Genomic DNA, 25,941 nt, shown 5'->3' with positions numbered 1-25,941 from the left:
CATTTTTGGGCTGGAAATACAGGCAAATATATTGATAAAAGTCACCTTGTCTTAGAGAGATTTACAGTTATCCAAACGTCACACCAGGGTAAGCCTACACAAAATACAGCCCTTATTTTAAGTGTTTCTAAAAAATAAAATAAAAAACACTATGGGAAATGAATGATGGAAAAACGATTGGAACCATTTCCTTGTTTGACCGCTAGGTTTTATGGGTATTATGACTCATACTGTGGTACTCTATTGGCTACTCGAACTGACACCCAATGGACCAGCATTCTTAAAGGTACACTATGCAGAAACCACTCCGCCATTTCCTGGTTGCTAAAATTCGAATAGTTCGCCTAATTTCAGTTTATGTGAAAAACAAGCACAATGATTATCTACACTATACTTGCTATCTAAACCACGGTGAAATATCTTTTCCACAACCAAAAATATTGTATTTTCAGCTGTTTGAAGCTGGTGTACAAAACTGAAAGTAAGACTCAAACTAAACTTAAGAACGGGAAGTACAGAAATGGCGCACATAGAAAAGATCTACCGCCTCTTAGACTTGCTTTCAATGAGAATTATCGATCTATAACTCATATTTCTATGTGAATTTCGGGGGTCGCCCAAAAAGTGACATATTGCAGCTTTAAGTCATTGTATAGCCTACAAACACCGCTTCCAGCTGCTCCCTGTAGGCGATTCTAAATATTCAGTCCTCCTGCGATGAAAGGAGTCAAATTAAGATCCGACATCTGTAGGACCTTTAATAAGAGACACAATACATGCTGTACTGCAGTATTGTCTGTCCTCAGTTAAGCCAGATGATTTGGTCTGAGATATGTGTGTCTCTACTCTTCACCACAGAAGACTGCACCTCTAATTACCTACAGAGACCTCAGGTCAAATATGAATGCGAACACAGCACTAATTATGAGCAGCAGGCTATTAACCTACAAGGGACACAAAAGATAGGCACCAAATGTACAGTGCTCTATCCTCTTGCGAAAGTTCTTTCTTTCGCTTATTATTATTTACTTATTATTATTATTAATGCCATATAGGTGGTCACAATCTCACCTGTTGACTGTAAAGGTGGAGCCTTATATTTACATTTACATTTTTGTCATTTAGACACTTATCCAGAGCGACTTATAGTAGTGAGTGCATACATTTTCCGTACCAAACCTCTGAAGGCGAGGGAGTCTGTCCCTTTAAGAGCAGAAACCCCTGCCCAAGCTACCCTGCTCATGTTCCCTAACATTATGGAAGGACTTTCTTCTTTTCCTGTTAAACTTCCCATTAACCACCAACTGAGGAGGTAATGGCACTGGTTCACAGCTATTCTGATGAGGTTGAATAGAGATTGGCATTTATACAGCAAATAGTATAGTTACTATGAGTGGTACTTTCTATTTTAGCAAAGTTGACGAAAACAAAATAGAACTTAGCAAAAACCATCAAATCATTATGAAAGCAGGCAGCGTGGTAGGCTATGCTGATATTCTAGAGGGTTTAGTGACCCCTAGTGGAACTTATTTCACAGCTACTGTCAGTTCCATACTGTGAAGGTTCCATACAAATGAAGAAAAAATTGACACCCACCGAGTTACAAATCTCACCGAACATGATTAATAGAGAAAATGCCTTTATTATAACATTCATTATGACAGCAATACTGAGAGAGGACATCTTGAGAGAAACTACTGGTACGATGGCACCACAATATATCATATGTTTAGGTTATTTACATGGTATGTCATTGGTGAAACATCTAAAATTATGTTAATTGATACTATGGACCGCACTGAGCTGATAAAATATACATAAGAACACTGTGGTTGAATGTAGTCTTTTTATAAAATGTCTTCTTGCACCTACATACATAAAGACTAAAACAATGATTTATCTATATCTACCTGTATTGTAGTGTTTTAACAATAAATATTGACAGTGACATTGAAATCACATGGATTTACAATATGCAACCTTGTTATTACTTAAGACAGGATAATAACTACACAGTACAGTATCCTGGCCTTTGCCATACTGTGTGATATTCTAATTGTCAGAGTCCCAAACCCAATGTCACACTGATTGGCTATGTTCCATAATGGCTGGTACTGTGCTTTGACTGGCTGTGTCCTATTCAGGACGGAACTTTCATTGGCTATGCCTCATAACCCCATATTGGCTGCAACTGGTAATTAGAGTGGCTGTATGTACTGTACTGTGAGGTACCCATGGCATAAAACAATGTGAGTAACAGTGTCTCCTCACAGGGACTTTTAGGTCCCTCTGTGTATCTTCTTGATTGTGTGGTGCTGTGGTCCTTTAAGACAAACAGTATTGTCAGTGGCTCTGGAGAAAGAGGGCTGAGCATCACCCGTGATGTCATAGAGTGGGTGTGTTTGACCTGCTGAAGGGCGTTCCTGGCTAGGAGGAGGAGGAGGAGTCCTCCACCACAGGGTGTAGGGCGTGCCTCTTCAGAAGTGTCTGCAGGATCTCTACCTCGCGCTGCGTCTCCCTCAGCTTCTTACGCAGCGTCTCGTTGTTCTTCTGAAGCTTCTGGTTCTCCTGAGAATCATTCACCATCATTGTTTATTTCTTGGAATGTTTAACCTTGCGTTCAAAACTCTAGAAATTAGAATGTAGTACATTCAATGTACACAATTGAACACATATCAGTAACCCAGAGGTAGTGGTGTCTGAATCTCACCGTTTCCAGAGCATCATAGTTGGGTTTTATATCTTCATCCGGCTCCCTGGGCTTTAGCACTGTAGAGGTTCTGTTCTCCCACTTGGCATAGGCCCGTTGTTTGCGTTGGGGCACCGGACTGGGGCATGGGGTGAGAGAGGGGGGTATGGGGGCCAAGAGAGAGGAGGGAACAGGGGCCAGGAGAGAGGGCTGTACTGGCTGTAGCCGACTGGGCTCTGGAGGGGAGGCAGGGGCAGGAGGGCCCTCTGTCTGGGTGCTACAGTGGACCCCCACAGGCATGGACAGCTTAGGGGGGAGCCTCAGATGGGAGGGGGCCGCAGAGTCAGGGCTCCAGTCCCTACATTCCTCTGAGGGGTAGGGGAAAGGCCCCTCTTCTGAGCCTAGCACAAACAACACCATAAATATAGTCAGTCAACTCTGATCTGTTCAACCCATTTCAATCAGTTCTCTGGTTTTGAAGTGATATGTTTGCAAACAGTCAATCTCATAAGGTTAAGGAAAAGTCAACTGAGTGTTTGTCTGACCACAGAAAGCACATCCAGTGTTACAGTAAGTGACGCAGGTCCTTGACTTTAGAGAGCAGTATGACAGTCCACCTACATAGGGAAACTACCCAGATGCTGTGCTACTTTTCCATAAACTAGATTAAACCTGCTCTCTCACCTGCAAAGACATACCTTTCAAATAATGATTTGGGACTTTATATTTCCTGTGTATTTGCAATATATGTGACTCCTGTCAATAATGGTTACCACATGGAATGGTATAGTTTAGGACTATCCAAGACAGGTTTTACTTTGCATATCGGTAGTAAGCACAAGTAGAGGGATATATGGAACAGCAGGATAGCCTAGAGGTTAGAGTGTTGGACTAGTAACCGAAAGGTTGCAAGATTGAATCCCCGAGCTGACAAGGTAAAAATATGTCGTTCTGCCCCTGAACAAGGCAGTTAACCCACTGTTCCTAGGCCGTCATTGAAAATAAGATTTTTTTCTTAACTGACTTGCCTAGTTAAATAAAGGTAAAATAAAAAAAATATTACTTCTAGACCTAGAGTGATATATTACTTCTAGACCAGCAGATGGCGACCTTCTGCTGCCTTAGATTTCTAGCATAACTAGCAATCACAACTCTGGTTGGTTACTGCTACACTACATGTGGTTATCACTATTTTGGTAAAGAATTTAGTATGTGTGATTAAAAAAATATATATTTTGCTTATATTTGTGCTATTTCACACATGAATACAGTGTCAATTGGAAATGTGTTGTTTGCATATCCCAACTCCACCTGAGACACCCTCAGAGAGTGGGATCACGGCCCAGGCATATTTACTATGAGTGTATGTATGTGTGTATGTCCCTCCTCACCTTCCGGCCCACCTGTAGTGCCGGGTGTGGAGCCTGGTGTTAGTGGACCTTCAGAGGTGCTGCTGCCTTTGGCATTCTTCTTACACTCAAACGCCACCTGGTCCTTACACAGCCTATGGCAGTTCATCCCACAGTCTGTGAACAGGCCAAGAGAATGCAGACAACGTGTTAGAGCAGGCAGAGGTGGAAAGGAGTTTTTTTTAAATAGATTCTTGTATGGTCATGTTGGGTTGCACAGAGAATGCATATTTTTGTTTTGTTGTCAATAGCACCCTACTAGATAATGTAACTTCCGTTCCCCTCGGTTGCCTAATGGTGCCTGTGGAACAGAACAGTTTTCAGACCTTTGCATGCATGTTGCCATGCAAACAGCTTGTTTCTGACTGTTTCAAGGGGAAGAGAGTAAAAAGTTGTTTTGTGGTTGTGACTTTCATGTGCTGCAGGGTTCAGCTAGCAGTCTGCATGATAGAAACCACACAATGCACCTTCTTCTCAAGATACACATTACCTGCTCCTCGCAGTCTCCCCATTATCAGCAATCTCTGATAACATTGTATCCTATCAACAAAGTACTGAACTGTAAGCTACGTGCAGAATAACATTTATGCAAACATTATGGAATATTCCAGTCTAGACGCAGCAACAATAAAAAATAAATAATCACCTCTGCATCTGTAGCCTTGTTTTATGACGCCCCACAACTGTTATGGAAAAGAGGAATTTGAAAAGGTTGTTTGGAGATAACACAAGTAATGCATATTTAAGAAGGAGGAATGTGCATGTTTAAATAGTCATTTAAAGCCGTAACAGCATTGTTATTGTTGATGAGTATGCTATAACTAAGCCCCAGAGTTTTTCCTGATCAGGTGACAACTTCAGGAAAAACTCCTGCCCATACTAATGAGACCTACAGCTAAGCTAAAGACCGATCAGGACATAGTGCTGTAATGTACTGTCTTGACTTACGAATCCGGAGCAATTGTCACAGAAGGTGGGCTTCATGTAGGTGGTCTCCTGAAAGTTGTGGACAAAGCCAAGACCCAGTTTGGAACAGATGACACTAGCGCGCATGAAATAGGCTGTGATCTCCTCTCTACTGATGAGGCCTTCCCTGGCGCAGGACAACACAAAGCATATCTCATGTAAACAAACTGTCTCATAAGAAATGTTATGTTTGCAATGTACTGTATGTACTATATTTGGCCTCATTTCATACTTCTATATTTCACATTGAAATAAGAGGAACCAAAACTAGCAGGTTATGGTTTCCTTATTTCACTTCAACAGTTTCACTCCACCAGCTAACTGGTTAAGAAGTTTGTGATTTAACCTCAGTTGACCACAGTGAGAGTTGACTATGAGGAGACATGGCTGAGACGTATGGCTAGCTGATAGTTATGTTGATATTTCTGTTTCCTGTAGCTACAGGCCCAGATTCCACTTTAGTTTCCTTTCTCTGCAGTTAAAAATGAGCCCATGCTGTTAGCGTGAACTGTCAAATGTGCCTAAGGAGAGCCCATGCAGCCACAACGGAACCATATACATACTTCTCTTTGTCCATGACACAGAAGGAGAATGGAAAGCTAGCAGCGATTTTCTCAAAGTCTCCTTGAGAGATGTAGCCATTCTCATCATGGTCATAGTTTTTAAACACGGACTGTTGAGGACAAGAGACACAAGACATAGTAATGAGATACACGAAGCACAATAGATCAACTGGAAAGAGCTCTGTTCAGTTTGATCTGGTAGAATATTAAAACTACAACTTCCAGAGAAATAATGTATGTAGTATACATTAATGGAAATAACATAACAGTCATGGCATAACAATATTTAAAACATGATTTACTGCTTTTATGAAACAGAATACAATGCTTATGTCCATATTCCTTCCCTTGGTATTGTCAACTCACATCCACCATTCTTTGCACATGTTTGCTGATGGTTTTGGGGTCAGGTTTTGGGGCCACTCCTGATGCCCACTCCACAACCACTGGAGGTCTAGATGGGGTGGCTGGCTGATGTAAAACAAAACAGATGATCAGAACATTGTCAGCAGATGTAGAATAGACTGTGCGGATGTTAAATGGGCCAATTAAAAAAGAGCTCCAGTGCTCATTCTCTTTCAATAGGTTTGTTAATGGGATATGCAACATCAGACATGATTCACTGGAGCTAACTGGGTTTTTGTCAGTATTATTAAATATGTTTGAAATTGAAAACACCCCTAGCCATAACACAGTGAACTTGCTATGGCTAGGAGTATTTTCTATTTCAATCATTATGCAAACAGTTTTATTTCCCACAGTGTTTTTCATGTCCCCTTTTTACTCACGGGTGCTTTGCTGTTCTTGGGCTCCCTGGTGTAAGAGAGCTCATATATCTCATCATCTGTGTAGTAGAGGTCTAGGGACAGCTGAGCAGTAGAGGAGAACAGGGTCAGAGACCAGGGTCATTTACCAACGGACACAGTAGTGTGAATTACTGTGTACTTAGGTGTGTACTAACCGTGAGAAGGTGGACCAGGTCTTTGTTGGCGTCGAGCTGTGGAGTGATCTGCTGTAGCTGGATCAGCTCGTTGATGTGGTTATACAGAGCCTGGAGCTTCTGAACATTCACCTTGTTGTCCTCCAAGTAGTCTGACATGGCCTCGTTGACTGAGATCAGGTCCTTGAGGTGGACCCCCAGGATGGGGATCTTAAAGCCTGCACACCTGCTGTACACCTGACGGTAGTTGTCATAGTTCCTACAGGAGGACAGGAGGTCTGTCATCTCATTCAGCACCTGTGGAGAGAAGAGATAGTGGAAAATATATTGTAGATTATTACCTTGTATTGTATTTTAGACATACTGATCAATATAGATCATGTTATAGATAAATGTACCTTGGTGACCTCGTGGGACACATGCAAACTGGTCTCTTTAAGTCTGGAGATGGAGCTGTGGCACAGGCCCCCCACCACTGCCATTAGTGTGTTGAAGTTGTGCATAAAATGGAGGCTCTGGGAAACACAAACATTCTAATTGAACCTTAATCAGTGTCAACCCACAGCACTCTCCACAAGCAGCACTCCAATGTTGGTTGCATTAGGCACTCATAATACTGTTGCTTACAATCTTAGATAATATAGTTGTACAAATCTAGTTTTCTTTTAACCTTTATTTAACTAGGCAAGTCAGTTAAGAACAAATTCTTATTTACAATGATAGCCTAGGAACAGTGGGTTAACTGCCTTGTTCAGGGGCAGAACAACAGATTTTTTTTTACATTGTCAGCTCAGGGATTCGATCTTGCAACCTTTCAGTTATTGGCCCAATGCTCTAATCACTAGGCTACCTGCCACCCCAGTAAATGTTTCACCAACTTTTCTCAGTTCCCTAATTGATCCTATGGCCTTGCTGTGGGACACTGGAACCCATTGGCGTGGAATTCATTGCGAGGAGTTAGAGGAGCGGCAGCTGACTAGTGCATTAATGTAACCCAGAGAGATTCTCCAGACTTCTGCCTCTCCATCCAACTCTCTCAGCTCCTCATTACTCTTCAGAACACAGCTTTGCATGTGAATGAAGTGATGAAGAGGCATTTGATCAAGTAGAGCCACTAGTTATTTTTCCCATGGAATACTTATATATATATACAGTGGGGCAAAAAAGTATTTAGTCAGCCGCCAATTGTGCAAGTTCTCCCACTTAAAAAGATGAGAGAGGCCTGTAATTTTCATCATAGGTACACCTCAACTATGACAGAGAAAATGAGAAAAAAATCCAGAAAATCACATTGTAAGGTTTAATGAATTTATTTGCAAATTATGGTGGAAAATAAGTATTTGGTCACCTACAAACAAGCAAGATTCTGGCTCTCACAGACCTGTAACTTCTTCTTTAAGAGGCTCCTCTGTCCTCCACTCGTTACCTGTATTAATGGCACCTGTTTGAACTTGTTATCAGTATAAAAGACACCTGTCCACAACCTCAAACAGTCCACTCCAAACTCCACTATGGCAAGACCAAAGAGCTGTCAAAGGACACCAGAAACAAAATTGTAGACCTGCACCAGGCTGGGAAGACTGAATCTGCAATAGGTAAGCAGCTTGGTTTGAAGAAATCAACTGTGGGAGCAATTATTAGGAAATGGAAGACATACAAGACCACTGATAATCTCCCTCGATCTGGGACTCCACGCAAGATCTCACCCCGTGGGGTCAAAATGATCACAAGAACGGTGAGAAAAACCAGAACCACACGGGGGGACCTAGTGAATGACCTGCAGAGAGCTGGGACCAAAGTAACAAAGCCTACCACCAGTACACACTACATCACCGCCAGGGACTCAAATCCTGCAGTGCCAGACGTGTCCCCCTGCTTAAGCCAGTACATGTCCAGGCCCGTCTGAAGTTTGCTAGAGAGCATTTGGATGATCCAGAAGAAGATTGGGAGAATGTCATATGGTCAGATTGAAACCAAAATATAACTTTTTGGTAAAAATTCAACTCGTCGTGTTTGGAGGCAAAGAATGCTGAGTTGCATCCAAAGAACACCATACCTACTGGTGAAGCATGGGGGTGGAAACATCATGCTTTGAGGCTGTTTTTTCTGCAAAGGACCAGGACGACTGATCCGTGTAAAGGAAAGAATGAATGGGGCCATGTATCGTGAGATTTTGAGTGAAAACCTCCTTCCATCAGCAAGGGCATTGAAGATGAAACGTGGCTGGGTCTTTCAGCATGACAATGATCCCAACACACCCGCCCGGGCAACGAAGGAGTGGCTTCGTAAGAAGCATTTCAGGGTCCTGGAGTGGCCTAGCCAGTCTCCAGATCTCAACCCCATAGAAAATCTTTGAGGGAGTTGAAAGTCCGTGTTGCCCAGCAACAGCCCCAAAACATCACCTCTCTTCTAGAGGAGATCTGCATGGAGGAATGGGCCAAAATACCAGCAACAGTGTGTGAACCTTGTGAAGACTTACAGAAAACGTTTGACCTCTGTCATTGCCAACAAAGGGTATATAACAAAGTTTGAGATAAACTTTTGTTATTGACCAAATACTTATTTTCCACCATAATTTGCAAATAATTCATTAAAATCCTACAGTGTGATTTTCTGGATTTTCTTTTCTCATTTTGTCTGTCATAGTTGAGGTGTACCTATGATGAAAATTACAGGCCTCTCTCATCTTTTTAAGTGGGAGAACTTGCACAATTGGTGGCTGACTAAATACTTTTTTGCCCCACTGTGTGTATATATATATATATATATATATATATTATATATATTATATATATATCAGTTGAAGTCGGAAGTTTACATACACTTAGGTTGGAGTCATTAAAAAGCATTTAACCACTCCACAAATTGTCTTGCCTCGGTTAGGACATCTACTTTGCATGACATAAGTAATTTCAACATTTGTTTACAGACAGATTATTTCACTTATAATTCACTGTATCACAATTCCAGTGGGTCAGAAGTTTACATATACTAAGTTGACTGTACCTTTAAACAGCTTGGAAAATTCCAGAAAATTATGTCATGTCTTTAGAAGCTTCTGATAGGCTAATTGACATAATTTGACTCAATTGGAGGTGTACCTGTGGATGTATGTCAAGGCCTACCTTCAAACTCAGTGCCTCTTTGCTTGCAGGAGGAACTAGCGCACTTCACAAAATAGATGGCATAATGAGGTAAGAAAATTATGTGGATATTGTCACAACTTCCGCCGAAGTCGGTCCCTCTCCTTGTTCGGGTGGCGTTCGACGTCACCGGCCTTCTAGCCATCGCCGATCCACTTTTCATTTTCCATTTGTTTTGTCTTTGTCTTACACACCTGATTTCAATCCCCCAATTACTTGTTCATTATTTAACCCTCTGTTCCCCCATGTTTGTTTGTTTGTTTGAGTGATTGTTTCTTGTATTGCGGTCCGTTATGTGTGGCCTTGGATTTATTGACGTGTATTGTATATTTGTTGAGTAAATTGCGTACATTACTCTTATCTGCTGTCCTGCGCCTGACTCCTCTACACCAGCTACACACAGACGCATTACAGATATATTGAAGCAACATCTCAAGACATCAGTCAGGAAGTTAAAGCTTGGTTGCAAATGGGTCTTCCAAATGGACAATGACCCCAAGCAAACTTCCAAAGTTGTGGCAAAATGGCTTAAAGACAACAAAGTCAAGGTATTGGAGTGGCCATCACAAAGCCTTGTCCTCAATCCTAAACAAAATGTGTGGGCAGAACTGATAAAGCGTGTGCGAGCAAGGAGGCCTACAAATCTGACTCAGTTACACCAGCTCTGTCAGGAGGAATGGGCCAAAATTCACCCAACTTACTGTGGGAAGCTTATGGAAGGCTACCCAAAACGTTTGACCCAAGTTAAACAATTTAAAGGCAATGCTACCAAATACTAATTCAGTGTATGTAAACTTCTGACCCACTGGTAATGTGATGAAAGAAATAAAATCTGAAAAGTAATTCTCTCTACTATTATTCTGACATTTCACATTCTTAAAATAAAGTGGTGATCCTAACTGACCTAAAACAGGGAATTTTTACTAGGATTAAATGTCAGGAATTGTGAAACTAAGTTTAAATGTATTTGGCTAAGGTGTATGTAAACTTCCGACTTCAACTGTGTGTGTGTATATGTATGTATGTATGTATGTATATATGTGTATATTTTAGCATGTGTAAATACAATTTCAACACAACACATAATACAATTAATTAAATACACACGTGTACTTGCATATACAGTACCAAAAGGTACAGCAATGCATACAATCAGACAAAAAACCATCAAACAATAAATTATAATAATAAACATGTCACTCATTATTTATTTGCTCTTATTGCCATGAATTGGATGTGGGAATGCCAGATGTTTTGTAAATGATGTGGTCTGCCTTTGATATTATAGAAGATATTGTTCAAAGGGATGTAGCCAGATATTTCATTTAGTCCCCCTACTTTAACACACTGGCTATCTGATTTCCAGCGTAATGTTATAAAAACATTGGCGCAAGCACAGAAGGATCCATATATTTTTTTATGATTATTGTTCCATGGATCAAGTTCACTAGTTCCAAACAGACACAAGCCAGGCGTGAGATAGACATCTGTAAAAACTTTCTGAAATTATGTTTACTGATTCCCAAAACATTGAAATAAGATTGCATGTTCAAAACATGTGATTAAAAATTACCCTTTTGCCTCTTACAGTGCCAACAAAGAAAAGACATTTCAGCATTCATTTCGTGAAGTTTTTCTGGTGTATAGTTAATTCTGTGAAACAGAGAGTTTGTGTCTAAGGTTGTAGGAAAATGTGTGTGCTTTCAAACATATAGAACATATCTCTCTGCTTATTTCAAACTGTCAATCTTGTTCCCATTTCAAATCAAATCGTATTTGTCACATGCGCCGAATACAAGTAGTGTAGACCTTACAGTGAAATGCTTACTTACAAGCCCTTAACCAACAACGCTTTAAGAAGTTAAGGAAAAAATTGATAAGTGAAAAATAGAAAATAAAAGTTACAAATAATTAAAGAGCAGCAGTAAAATAACAAGCGAGGCTATATACAGGAGGTACCAATACAGAGTCAATGTGCAGGGACACATAATATGTAATATGTACATGTAGGTAGAGTTAATGTGACTATGCATAGATTATAAACAGAGTAGCAGCATCGTAAAAGAGGGGTCTCGGTAGCCCTTTGATTAGCTGTTCAGGAGTCTTATGGCTTGGGGGAAGAAGCTGTTAAGAAGCCTTTTGAACCTCGACTTGGCGCTCCGGTATCGTCTGCCATGCGGTACCAGAGAGAACAGTCTATGACTAGGGTGGCTGGAGTCTTAGGCAATTTGTAGGGCCTTCCTCTGACGGTAGTTGTCATAGTTCCTAATCTAGTAACATCTGTGTCTACTAGCATATGATCTAACAATACAAACTTTAGAAATACAGTTGACAATTTGTTTTACTATTATTCAGTAAGACATCACGTTTAGATGATTTGGATTCCACAAGAGAACCTTGTCTCAATTGAACCATATGTCAGACTTGAAAACATTGAAACAAATGGTCAGATGGAATACAGAATGTCTCTCATAGTAGTACCATCCTGGAAGAGGTGGTACATTTCCCTTAAACCCTTGTTGTGCCAGGTTCTAAATGTCTCATAATTAAAAGCAGGGATGTCTCCATGTGGGAGCAAAAGGGGAGAGGGATGCATTGTAACCCAGTAATTTATGAGGTGCTTTCCATACGTGTATTATTGTATACTATTAAAAATGACTGGGTTATTTGTAACCTTATTTTGCAGGCCAAAATAGTTAAGGTATTTCAGCTCATATGGTAAAATGTCATAGGATTCTACCCTTGCCCAAGAACTTAATGTGGGAGAAAACCATTGCTTAACTTGGGTGAGTTGGGCTGCCCAATAGTACATTTTTAGGTTTGGTAAATTCAGACCACCCGCCTTATATGGAATATACAGGACCTGCAGACAAATTCTGGGTGATTCGTTATTCCAAATAAATGAGGAAAATAGGCGTTGCATGTTTTTGAAAAAATACAGAGGGGGTGAAATTGGAAGATTCTGAAACAAAGACATTTTGGTAATATTGACATTTGGATGACATTAACGCTGGCCGTAAGATGAATAGGAAGGAAGTCCATTCTTTTCAAGTTATTAGTAACCTTTTTCAATAACTGGAATGTAGTTACAAAATATAGACGTCAATTATCACAAGACAGACGACCCTACACAAAACCAGTTTGGTCTGTGTGGATGGGATTGGGCACCGACTCTAGGCGCAGTTAATATTTTAGCAATCAATTGACAATTAACATTTAAAAGTGACTAGTCTATGGGAGGAGCACAACGTGTGATCTTTATCTTTCTTTTTCAGTAAAGTAATAGCTGCAAGACGTAAAGTATGAGGAAGCGTTTTCGCCAGACAGGACTTGATCATAGGGAGAAAAAGAGGCATCAACCGCTCAGATAATAGCCAGTATAATTCTATAGGAAACGCATCTAATCCCAGTACCTTTCCATTTTTGGAGGGAACCCATAGCATCTGATAGATCCTCAGTATTAGCACTTAGCACTGATAAATCCATTAGTGCTGAAGGCCTGTACTTTGTTAATATTCAGAGCACACGTTCACTGTTAGCCAGCATCTTTGATGCACTAAAAGCCCATCATGGAGCTCTTGAGAGTCATTAGTAGCCCTCTTTTAATATGCATTATGTAACAACAAATGATGGTGCTTCTGCAGTACAGTAGTAGGTACTGAAGGTCTCACTGTACGATATGGTAGACATGCATTAGTTTAGTACAAGAAAAAGGTACCAGATACAGACATTGAACAAACACAATTCATGAGGGTACAAAACATGGGGGCTAAACACCTTGTATGTGGACATTTTGTTATTGTCTAGACATATACTGTGGAGTTAGTCTACAATGGTTCTGGAGGAGGAATAGTTAGGGCCATACCTGAGCCACATGGATGAATTTGGTGAAGACCTCTGCTCTCAGCTGAGCTGTAGGCCGACTCAGAACCATGAGCTGCACCCACTGGGAGATACCATTGCACAATGTAATGGAACGTTCCATCATGGGGTTGTCCTTCATGCAGCAGCTGCGGATATAGTTCTGGTAGTCTGCAAACTGGAAAAAAGAATAAAGCATATGCTGACTCATTTTGCTAAAAGAACAGAGGTTTTGCAGAACACATTTGAATGCATTGAAATACCTACTGTAGAGCGCATGTGCTATGACAATCTTCATAATGTCATAGTGTTTATAGAGATCACATATAGGCGGATTGGGACTCTACTCACTGATATTCTACAGAAGGACTTGAACTCCAGGTAGGTGAGGTGCTCAGCCAGCTCAATGGGCTCCAGGTGATCAAACAGCAGAGACACTTTCCTCTTCTTACTGCTGTTAGCCTTGATCCTCTGACTGGGCTTCTGAGACCAGTGTCTATCATTTCTGGGACACAACATGGTGAACAACACAGACCGGAAACACACAGGTGTTACACAGGCATCATTTGAAACCATTACCATGAAACCATGTAAAGCCATTTTCAGGTAATTCTAGATGCTTTCCCCAAGAGAGACATGAATTCTGTTCAGTAATACACCGGGAATACTTACATCCATTTAGTCTGCAAGAGAGGGCACAGCCTTTCCTGGCCCTGATCCCTGACCAGATCTTGGAACTGCTCCATGGAGTCTGACAGGCTGCTGTGTAACCGGAACATCGTCCAGAACTCCTGGATCCAATACCTGAAATATATGGACAATAAGACAATTAAATACTGTACCCCGAGTCAATATTCACATCATAACAAGGAATTCCCCTCGACCCCGCCCACAAATTGTGGAAAACAAACATTATTTCTCATTGACCACCATTGTAAAAGAGCCACCTTTGTTGTAGATTTTGTGTCATACATAAATAACAAAATATGCCGAAAAGCTGCTGTGTTGTACAATGTACATGTAACCAGGTCAAAAATCTTGACCTACGGTTTAGAATGCTCCCACATAGGGAAATAGAGCCCATGAGAAGAGCCATGTGGCTTCAGGCTATGCGGTGTGGGAGGGAGAAATTGTGGGGACCTGGTGTCCAAGTAGGGTACATGTAGCTATGTGTGTGAAAAACATTTGATCACAGGTAAGACATTTAACTTGTTCAGTATAGTCCGTTTGTAACTCCACTCACTACTTGTAGCTATATAGTGTGTTTGTTTGTGTTGTTGGTCTTGGCTAGCTTAACGTTCTGGTCGGTAGTGTAACGGATGTGAAATGGCTAGCTAGTTAGCGGGTACGCGCTAATAGCATTTCAATCGGTTACGTCACTTGCTCTGAGACCTGAAGTAGGGTTTCCCCTTGCTCTGCAAGGGCCGCGGCTTTTGTGGAGCGATGGGTAACGACGCTTCGTGGGTGTCAGTTGTTGATGTGTGCAGAGGGGTCCCTGGTTCGCGCCCGTGTTGGGGCGAGGGGACGGTCTAAAGTTATACTGTTACAGTAGCAACTCACTCACTCACATGGTTGCCAGCGCCGCATAAAAAGGGGCATGAGGAAAGCCCTACAACATTGCGTTTTTCTAAGTAGTGAGAATGCACAGAAACAGGAAATGTTGAAAAGTACTTTTCTCAAATGCAGTTTTATAATTGACTAAAACAAGCAGACAACAAGGAAATTGCATTTGAAAAAAGTCCAGTTTTTGCAGGGAACCAATGGGGTAACCTAGGTAACTACAGGTTGTTTTCCCCCAAGGCGGGTGGGGCCGCGACATTCTATCTAATACCGACTGGGAGTATACATCAAACACTAAACCCTAGTTGTTTATTGTCTAACATGAAATCAACACTATAGGCTCTTGCAAATGCACTAATAGCATGACCTAAACCATCAACCCAGTTATAGAATATTGTATTATTAGGTGTTATGTGTATAAGCCCTTTAATGTCCTTTCATAAGAATGATTGAACAGTGAGTTATTGTGTGGAGGCCTTAGTGGACCCCAGTGGTAGTGGCATGATTAGGACAACTGCAGGGGGAACACACACTTACCTAATGAAGTAACAGATCCTCTTACACTCTGTGGACTGCTTATTCTCCAGGGCGCTTTTAAATGTAACACCTCAAGTTAAGGATACATTATGATTCACTGGTATAGTAAAATGTGCACATTGTTTAGAGTCCAGGAAGAGACCAGGAACTGTATGTGGGATTTATCAGGGAATAAATGATCTGGATGACTGTGCAGGACAAAGTGTCTATTCAAATGTCTATTCATCTAAGTAAACAATTACTAACTGGTGTTTAATGTATTTAGCGCAGGAAACTCATCAATAGGAAAACTAAAAGGCGAACAGATGTGACATTTGGTGGTGTGGGAGGAGGCGACCACAAAAAAGAGAACTGGTTAGGAGCATCAGCAAGTGAATCATTCTGGTGTTGTGTGGTTCCAATGGCTCAGTTGGTTGAAGCATGTTGTTTACAGGGCTATGGGTTGGATTCCTTGGTTGCTTTGGATAAAAGTGTTTGTTAAAACATGCACAACAGACAATCACTATTCCTGTAGAAGATGTGCTGGCAGAGGACCCTTTTAGTGAGTAAAAACATGTTCTCTCAACCAGGTAAAAACACAGCCGACATAATGTTACTTTTTACATCTCAATGGCTGTGAGTGTGAGAACAGTTTATTACCTAAGCTGCTGTGCCATATGCTCGGTAGGTACAGAGTACCTAACTCAGAACATCTCCATTCTTCTTATTATATAAAACAGGGGTAAAAAAAATAGCATGACACTGTGAGCCTCGCTGCACTCTGTTGGCAGAAATCAGCTTGAAGTGATGCACATAAAAAGGCTAATTGCGTCATGGGAGATGAAGAGCCACCCACACTATCGCAAAGCCAGATTGTTTTTACGATAAATGGCATTAATGCTCCAGTGCTTTCACTTGTTCCTAAGCCACTCTTAACCATATTTGATGCTTCTGGGTCTTCAGCTCAGAACGAGCTTAGGGGTTGAAAACAGAGGGCAGGACGCATAGTGCATCTTGAGGTGTGACGTGGGTTTTGGTGAGCGAGCCTCCTTGGGCAGCTGAGAGGCTGTGTTTAAATAGAACTGAAGAGGGCTTCAGTCTGGGAAGAGGTAATTAACACCTGAAGCCCCTAGCCTTAGTACCCTCCTCACTGTGCCAGTACTGCCGCTCCTCTGGGCTTTGTGACGTCAGAGCTCTTTGTTGAATGGAGCCCTAGATTACAGACTGCTCATTCAGAACAGAAAATAGGCAACTACAGTGGCCTTTTTACACCAGACCTGAAGAGGGGGAATTAAATTGGGATGAATCGTGCTTTTTGTGTAGCTAAGATGGTAATAGAAAAAGGACTGTAAGGTACCTGGAAGACACTGGATTGGAAACAGAACATGGTGATGTGTACTGGAGCTAACAAAGACATTTAGAGGCTCTATAGTACAGCAATACAGAATTGAGGTGCACACATATTGATAGTCACATTGCTGGTAGGAGAGAGGAGTCGATGGCATGGCACCTTGTCAGCCAAGTTGGATCTTAATTGGCCGTTGCTACTGACAACCAGATCACAAAACAGCGCTACACAGGCGGTAAAGATCCCATGTTTGACACAACAGATTGGTCAGGTCCTGGTGCCAACTCGATAATAGTTTTTGCTGTAGTGGAACAGCCGTAGAGCATTGGGTCTGCTTGGTAAAGGATATAGGGAGATGAGTTTCTCCAGGAGGTCACTGGAGGACATGAGGAGTCGGTGCATGGTCAGGGTGATGTTCATCAGGTGGCTGCTCCCACATACACAGCCCTCCGCGTCTGAAAGAGAGCACGACACATGGAGCACGTCAACAGACATGCTGTTGCCTATCACAATGCCAATAATGTACTATAGATGGTTGAGATTTCATATGGACAACAAATTAATTTCTGCACATCAATGTCCAATGCTACCGTAGCTCTCTGATAACCAAATCTAGCAGTCATGTTACAGAATGTCAACAAAATAATGGGATTTAACCATTAAAACTTCCTGATTACATTCAGCCACAAGTCTGCAGTCAAATGATGATACAAATCAACCTCAAAAGAGCATACCTTATTTGTTTTCATTTTAATGTGTGCTACGCAACCATGAACACAATAACATGCCAGTTGTGTCAACTGCAAATCTAAGTGTATACACCATCTCTGAATGTCTTTTCCTGTGGTGGTATTGTGAATTTTCTGTGGTCTACTTTTCTCTGTCGTATCTCACTTCCTGTCTTTGTGACCGCCTCCCTATATCTCTGACAAAACTTATGACATCACAGCAACCTTCAGCCACCATCTCTGTCATCTACTCAAACAGCTTTGTCCCTAGAGGCACTGGAGATAAAAGGATATGACATTGTGGAAAACATCTCAAGGAATAGATTGTTAGCTGTATCCACACAGTAGCAATTGCAGATTCCATTTCTAACTACATTAGCCTTTCTCTTACAAATCATCTGACTTGAGAAAAGTGGATATTTTGTTGGTCCTCTGTAACATGTTGTTTATAAGCAAGTGGTTCACTATCATGTTTTGTCTATTGGATAGCAAATGACAATTGCAGGTAAACAATCTGCCAGTGATTTTCTGGAAATCGTAGCTAAGACAGCACCTTGACGAATCCATTAAAATGGTGTTTAACTTTTGAACCTAAGCAGCTGGCATTGTCTTAATGCCACACAAGGATGCCAGTTTCCATGGGTCCCCACATATCCCATATCGACTTGAAATACCTCAGACACGATGGCAACATAGATAACACAGATTAGAAACGACTATCTCACTGGGCCAACTTCAGCAGGCAGCTAATCCTTCTCTCATATCCTGCATCACTGGTACGGCAGTGTTCTATTTACCGGTCCCAACAAGGGCTACAACGCCCCAATGATCAATGTCAATGAAAAGTTGCCTTCCCAGCAATGACACACAGACATAATCTTACTGTATGAAAAACTGTCATGAGTGAAAATAAATATCTAGAAAATCATATACATGATTAGACTGTTCTGAGGAGAAACTGTTGTAATAGGTTTGACGCTTTATACTGTCAGCATATGTTGAAGGACTGTGATGCAAAACAACTCAACTCTATCCTTCCTCTACTTATACAAACGTAATGTTTTTTTTATTGCTGCAATCATATAAGCAAGTTATGCTCTAAAATCATCTAAAATAACAAGGAAGAGCTTTTGATTCACTACCAGGTAAACAATTACTTCATCATTTTACAACAGCTCCCTACTAAACCAGACGGGGCTAATTGCTGAGGAAATCCCCTCTGTCTTACTCACTGTGGAAAGTTAGGAAAGCAGCAGCAGGCTGCACTGGGATAGGACGAGGGATGTGATGACAAACAAGGCAAAATTCAGGGAGCGTTGCTTTGAGGGTTTTTATTATCATAGGCATTCATCAGCAAAGCCATGGTGAAAGGAGTCTTTCCTTGTTTTGACAGAGATAAAGTAACTGGGCTAATGGGATGGATGATCATTTTGTTTTGCCTCAGTCAGCCCAATGCTTATCTCTACTGTACACATGAAAGAATCGGTAAGGAACAGTCTAAGAGGCCCCAGAGATTTCCATGTCATTATTAGTTGCACACTCTCTACTGCATGTGCCTTATAATGTTGGCTCAACATGCTGTAGGCCTACAGTACATGTAGAACAATGGAGTACAGGAAATTTATTTAATATCCACAAACAGCCATGATGCTCCGTAAGTGTTTAAACATATGTTGACCACCATAGGCACAAAGGTTTTTCACATTAGCGTCTACAGTACATCCGAGCCTGCAGTGGATACTCTGACTCTGCAGTGGATATCTCTTTGTGAGATTCACAGGTTGTGTGCCTGCATCATACATGATTTACATGGAAAATGTATTTAATTCAAAATGGGTTCCACGATTGAGGCTTTCAAATCTCTGCAATGCTTATTGCTGTCCATTAACATTATGCTAGTGTAGAGACTTCGGGCACTGTGGGTGAGTGGAACTGTGGGGCGTGGACTTGGGGGTGAATGATGATGTCAAACATTATTGATCCCCACCCCTTGGTGCTCTGCATTTCAAAGAGTGGTCAGCATCTGAGAAGGGCCTTTTGGGTAGCTGACCTTTGCCTGGCAGCTGCTAGCCCAATCTTTCAAATGACTCTTACGTGTGCTCTCACATTTGAAAAGGTGCCGGAGCCCCAGGAGCCCCAGAACCTGGGGGGTCAGCCTCTGATGTGAGACAGCAGCCGCTGGGGAACGCTCTGCCCTGTTTGACCTCTCTGTACTACAGTAGGTACCTCCATTTTGTACCCTCGTATTAACTTGGATTCAAAACACTTGCATGTTTATCTCCTTACTGTAGACTAGATTTCCTTGAAAGGATCAGAATTTCTCTCAATGACCTGTGAAGTCTGATTTGGAAATTCAATGACAATTTCAGTCATTCAACACATATTGTTAGTAAACCATATGGATGAATTCTCCTAAAAAGACATTGTAAAGGGAGCTTTAGAAGAGCACCCACTTGATTAACATATATTTTTTATATATCCTAAATGAACAGCCAGCTATTATTCTGCCATTCTTTTCCTTGACAGATAACTGTAAGTAAGGGATGTCACTCTCTGTATTCAGTCCACTGTACCACCTCCTCATCACTCACTCTTCACTCCATTTGTGTCTCCAAGCAACAGCAATCAGAATGCTTGCCTCTTCCAATAGATAATCACGATAACTTTGAGAGCACTCCAGACAACTTAGTAGGGCACATTATTCTCATTTAACAGGATATCTTGATAGGGTTTTGACAGCTTCCATATTGCAGCTAATATACAGAATATATAAATACATGTAAATGGACAAAGTCAATGTATTACTAATGTGATATCCTTAAATCACATTCCACGTCTACAGAATCAATACTTCACAGTTTGTGAATGATTTTGTTATACTGTATCATATTCAGAGCAGGCATAGTTGCAGTAGATCCACATACAATGTTATACAATGGGTGGGTCTAATCCTGAATGCTGATTGGGTAAAAACCGCAATACAGCCGGTGTCTATTCCATAAGTTACCAACGGCTAAATCTATGACGTTAAAATGCCTATTTACTCTGTTCCATCTGACTGCGCAATACACTGTCTCATCAGCCCAGCAAGGCAACTTATAAACTTGATCTCCACTATAAAATGCATCTAGACATTATCTCACTTTTCTTTTAGACTAACATTTTGTTTTCAACAGCGGAGATTTGTAAAAACCTTCCTGTCTGTCTCTTCGACATTTGCAACATTGTTTCAAAATTGAAATTCAATACCCTGCTGTACAGAGTACAGAGAGATCCTTGATGAAAACATGCTCCAGAGCACTCAGGACCTCAGACTGGGGTAAATGTTCACCTTCCAACAGGACAACGACACTAAGCACACAGCCAAGACAACTCAGGAGTGGTTTCTGAATGTCCTTCAGTGGCCCAGCCAGAGCCCGTACTTGAACCCAATCTAACATCTCTGGAGAGACCTGAAAATAGCTGTACAGCAACGCTCCCCATCGAATCTGACATAGCTTGAGAGGATCTGCAGAGAAGAATGGGAGAAACTTCCCAAATACAGGTGTGCCAAGCTTGTATATTCATACCCAAGAAGACTTGATGCTGTAATCAATGGCAAAGATGCTTCACCAAAGTACTGAGTAAAGGGTCTGAACACTTATGTAAATGTCATATTTCAGTTTTTTTATTTATTTATACATTTGCAAAAAATTCTAAAAACCTGTTTTTGCTTTGTCATTATGGGGTATTGTGTGTGTAGATTGATGAAGGAAAAAAACGAATTAATCAATTTTAGAATAAGGCTGTAACGTAACAAACTTTGGAAAAGGTCAAGGCTCTGTATACAAAAAAAGGTCAATTGAAAAAAGGTCAAACAAAACACAGCTAATTTTCAGTCTTTCCAGCTTCAGTTTGAAGTGATTGTGTTAGCTGTGTTGTTGGCTAGCTCCTCTGAACAAGTGTCCTGACAAGTGAGCACATTTTCTATGCCAGGTGAAATTGCATCATTAGCTCATTGTTATGAATGTATACAAATAAATGTCACTAGAAAACAGCTTAAACAAATGCAAAGGCAGCTACTCATTCTGGCTGCACTTTTTGACGTGACTGTAAGTTAGCCGTAGTTGGCTAGCTAGCAAGCAAGGGATAAGAACGTTGCCAGCCAGTATGGCAATGGAACATTTAGAACAAACGACTGGATCGCGTCCATAGATACAGAACAAAAAGACTGAACGACTGGGTCGTGTCTAATGAAAATATGTCAATCATTATTTGAATATGTTGGTAACCCGTTGTATAAAAGTGATAATGCCCTTCGAAGCCGGTGTTTTGAGGATATATCGACTTCGTCTTGAGCCTAACAACACCAGTGCCAATATATCCTCCAAACACTGGTTTATCGCGCATTATCACTTAAATATAGTCTTAGAAAAATGGAATAGTCCATTGCCCTGGGCAAGTGACATGAGCAGTCGCGCAAGTTGAGCCTGCTCTGAGGTTACCCCATTGGGCAGGTGATTTGTTTTTACTGATAACCAAAATGCAAAGAATTCTAGTAGTCTGGTCTTTCTGATTCCTCCCCTGTGTGTAGGTGAAAATATATACTTAACATTTTTGTGAAAGTGATCGTAATATTCTAATAAAACTAAATCTGGTGCGACGCATCATATCTCAGTGCTCTGAGACGTATGTTTTGTTGTGCATTGTCCCTGCCAAATAAACTTAAATAAATACAAATAAATCCGTTTCTCATCTCAAATGCAAAGACTGACAACCATATTGTTAGACAACAAATAGAGGCTAGTTCATAGAAGGGAAAAGTCTTTAAATGCGGTCTGTTTGTGTCAACCTAGCCCTTTGGCTAATTCGAGATACCTTGTAAATGGTAACAGTATCATGGAGACAGGGTCTCTTAACATCAAACAGCTAGAGTCCGAGAGAAACATTCACCCTACTGATTTAAAAAAAACTGAGGTTCAGCGTTCAACGTCACTTAAAAAGGGAAATGAAGCGGATGCAAAAAACTGACAACATAACTAATGACAATGATCTTGACCTGCACAACCATTTAATACAGCTCGAACAACGAACTCAAATACGACATGCTTCTCATTTGCATGCAACAAAAAAACAATACTTTTTTCATACAAAAAAAGAAAATATGCAGCGCATATTCAGTATTGTGAAATCATATAAAGTCAGTATTATCATTCAGTTACCAATAGTATTACTGGCAGAAACACAAGAGCAGCCCAGAACACAGTGACTCACCGAAGGACTGGATACAGGCCTGGATCACCTCCTCCCAGCTGGCCCCCTTTGTGAAGTGTCCTGGCAGAGACATTGTGACCTTGCCCTGGGTCATCTGGGCCAATTTGGGCCTGTTGAACCGCTGAGGCCGAGCAGGCACATGCGGACAGACCTTAGAGAGAGAGGGCCGTCTTGGAGGGGCAGTGGAGGAGAGAGGGCATGAGGTGGAGGGAGGTGTAGAGAGCACAGCTGTGTGTGTGTGTGTGTGTGTGTGGTGTGTGTGTTGTGTGTGTGTGTGGTGTGTGTGTGTGTGTGTGTGTGTGTGTGTGTGTGTGTGTGTGTGTGTGTGAAATTGACCAACTGGGGACATTTTGTTAGTCCCCACAAGGTCAAATGCTAGGGTTTAGGGTTAAGGTTAGAATTAGTGTTAGGGTTAAAATTAAGTTAAAATATTAAGGTTAGGAGTTAGGGTTAGTTGTAGGGTTAGGGTTAGGAGCTAGGGTTAGGATAAAGTAGGTTTTGGGTTAGGGTTAGGGTTAGGGTTAGGGTAAGAGTACGGGTTAGGATTAGGGGTTAGGGAAAATAGGATTTTGAATGGGACTGAATTGTATGTCCCCACAAGGTTAGCTGTACAAGACTGTGTGTGTGTGTGTGTGTGTGTGTGTGTGTGTGTGTGTGTGTGTGTGTGTGTGTGGTCATTTATAGCATGCAGTGCATACAATATTGAAGTAGACAACACAATGAAAATGCTACATGTTAATCCTAAAGAAATCACACAGGCAAATATAACACAACACTTTTCAGGTCATTATACTATTCTCCAAAGTGTTTCATACCTGGTGTCTAAGAGTTAAGGTAGCTTTGCTATTTTTCATTGTTCTCATTTCCTTCCTTTTGGGGAAATCATTGTTGATTGCCGACTTCTATTATAGGAACCACTAAATAAACAGTTGGCTGATAAACAGAGAGGATGCCATGCATGCCACTTGTTCTATACACTTTCCAATCTATAGGCTAACTATGGAATGAAATTCGAAAGAGAGAAGACAGGCTATAGAGAATATGTTTTGAGAGTGCAACAGTTGTGCGTCCTGGTCGATGCTTTTATAAATCGCAGGGTACGGAATTGTTGCACTCAAAGTTATTGTATGACTAAGAACCACCAAAAGTTTGATTTACATTCTAAATCAACAAGATCATAATGTTTATTCGGTGTCAATGAAGGTTTTATAATTGCGTATGTTTCAAATTGACAAAACGATATTTGCTGTAGGCTATTTCAAATGTCTGCGTAACGCGCTTCATAAACATATTCAGTTCATTCACAAATACGGGAGTTCGTTATAAAATAACTTACGGATGTTCTTTTTCCTTTCCATTTGATCCCACATTTTCATTTTGCCCATTTTCTTTCGATTGGCATCCCATAGCGAGATACTGGGCAACAAGTGGTTGAACGAGACTATCCATCTGTGTCCGTTTCGATGAGAGCATTTTCATTGCGTGCTTCGTTCAGTGTGCGGCCGCGCGCCGGTGGGGAGCTCACCATTGTTTTGACTTGTCAATGAGGATGGCACAAATTAAGATGCATCGTGCTGTGTCTGTGTGGGCGTAAACGCACTTGAACAAAAGTTGTTTTGGTGATGCGACTCACTCCTCAGTAATTTATGCGCAAGAGCTCAAATTAGTAGAATGAGTAGGCCGCCTAACCCATTTCTTTATGAACCTATTGCCATTGTTTAGTGATTTGTCTTCATTAAAGCATGAGTCATGATTAAATTGTTTTTACATTAAGCCTATGTCCAATTAGATATGAGATATCTGTTTTTACATTGATTATTTAAAATCTTATATCACTTTCATCACAATTAAGTTAAGTGTGCCATAGGCTGTGTGCAATATCTGTTCTTACATTGATTATTTAGAATTTAAAAAAAATTAAACCACTTTTATCACAATTAAGTTAAGTGTGCAATAACTACATGGATTCCAGCAATAGGTTTGTGTCAGTTTGTTAATCAGAGTTGGCAGGTTTATTCACAGTATCCCTAACTTTTATGTCCATCATCCCATGACTAGTAGTTTCAGGCTCCCTGGAATTAGCCACCACAACTTCATATATTGCTGCATTGCCGTGCCTGCAGCACAGGAAAGGTGGGGCCTTCCTTTTAGTCATAGCTCTCTACTAGACATTGGCCCCCTATGAGGATGTTTCTGTAAGCCTGCTGTGTTGGGACTAATCACACATGTCCAGACAGGGAGATAGATAAACTGTATGTTAGAAATGTTCCCATGGAGTAGACAACATGTCACTCACTCTCTGACTTAAAGGGATAGTTAACCCAAATTACACATTGGTTTCCTTACACAGTAAGCAGTCTATGACCAAGGTATCCCACTGGGCACAGACACAATTTCAATGTTTTGATTTACATTTGGTTGAGTTATCAACTAATGGGAATTCAACATGAAATCAACAGAAAATGTCACCATGTCATTTGGTTTTGGTTAAAAGTTGGGTAAAAAAAATACGAAATTCCCTTATGTTGACGACTTTTTGCAAATCCAAATCAGGTTTCCACATTGATTCAACATCACTTTTTTTGTTTTGTTGAAATTACATTGGAAAACAATGTTGATTTAACCCGGTTTTGCCCAGTGGGATGACAGCAATCCATGGTTTGGTTTTATTTCCCGGGTACTGTTTCCAAATGCTAACGTTTTAGAATGATTTTGACAATATCGGTACCAGGACTTGGATGGGATTTGTACCTACATTTTATAACGTTAGAATTTGAAAACAGTACCAGGTAAACTAAACCAAAGCATGGATTGCTGTCAAATATTGCCAATAGACTGCTTACAGGGTAAGGAAACCAATGTGTAATTTTGTAATTTGGGTGAACTATACATTTAAATACATACAGTCAGGTCCATTCATAATTATTGGCATCCCTGATAAAGATAAGCAAAAAAAATAACTAAC

General features: G+C 40.9%; 2 protein-coding genes across 3 annotated transcripts in view; both read right to left on the bottom strand.

Moving 5' to 3' along the window:
• The window catches only part of vash1 (vasohibin 1), a 541,933-nt gene that overhangs the window by 373,349 nt on the left and 142,643 nt on the right, over positions 1 to 25,941 (bottom strand). The window lies entirely within an intron of this gene.
• On the bottom strand, positions 1,623 to 24,577 carry LOC111963252 (RAS guanyl-releasing protein 1). Of its 2 annotated transcripts, none has more exons than XM_023986566.2 (17): positions 24,313 to 24,577; positions 22,977 to 23,146; positions 17,345 to 17,450; positions 15,669 to 15,731; positions 14,244 to 14,375; positions 13,923 to 14,076; positions 13,576 to 13,749; positions 6,966 to 7,082; positions 6,589 to 6,864; positions 6,416 to 6,496; positions 5,994 to 6,098; positions 5,628 to 5,737; positions 5,047 to 5,191; positions 4,745 to 4,781; positions 4,081 to 4,215; positions 2,711 to 3,090; positions 1,623 to 2,568 (listed from the first exon to the last, which is right to left on the bottom strand). In XM_023986566.2, the coding sequence occupies exons 1-17, from the start codon at positions 24,453 to 24,455 to the stop codon at positions 2,428 to 2,430; spliced, it is 2,469 nt and encodes an 822-aa protein (XP_023842334.1). In that variant the 5' UTR covers positions 24,456 to 24,577; the 3' UTR covers positions 1,623 to 2,427. The 2 variants fall into 2 exon arrangements, with proteins under 2 accessions (XP_023842334.1, XP_023842335.1); XM_023986567.2 differs by having other exon boundaries at positions 4,093 to 4,215.

This window comes from Salvelinus sp. IW2-2015, linkage group LG4q.2 (assembly GCF_002910315.2).
Source record: "Salvelinus sp. IW2-2015 linkage group LG4q.2, ASM291031v2, whole genome shotgun sequence".
Lineage (NCBI taxonomy): Eukaryota > Metazoa > Chordata > Actinopteri > Salmoniformes > Salmonidae > Salvelinus > Salvelinus sp. IW2-2015.
Note: the sequence above shows the minus strand (reverse complement) of the source record. Positions and strands in the feature narration are given on the sequence as shown.

Bases quoted from the DNA above. Each gene is read 5' to 3' on its own strand.
- LOC111963252 (XM_023986566.2), bottom strand. From the start codon at position 24,455: ATGAAAATGCTCTCATCGAAACGGACACAGATGGATAGTCTCGTTCAA. The intron at 17,451-22,976 runs GTGAGTCACTGT...GCTCTCTTTCAG, and splicing joins GGCCTGTATCCAGTCCTTCG to ACGCGGAGGGCTGTGTATGT. The intron at 2,569-2,710 runs GTGAGATTCAGA...AATGATTCTCAG, and splicing joins ACTATGATGCTCTGGAAACG to GAGAACCAGAAGCTTCAGAA.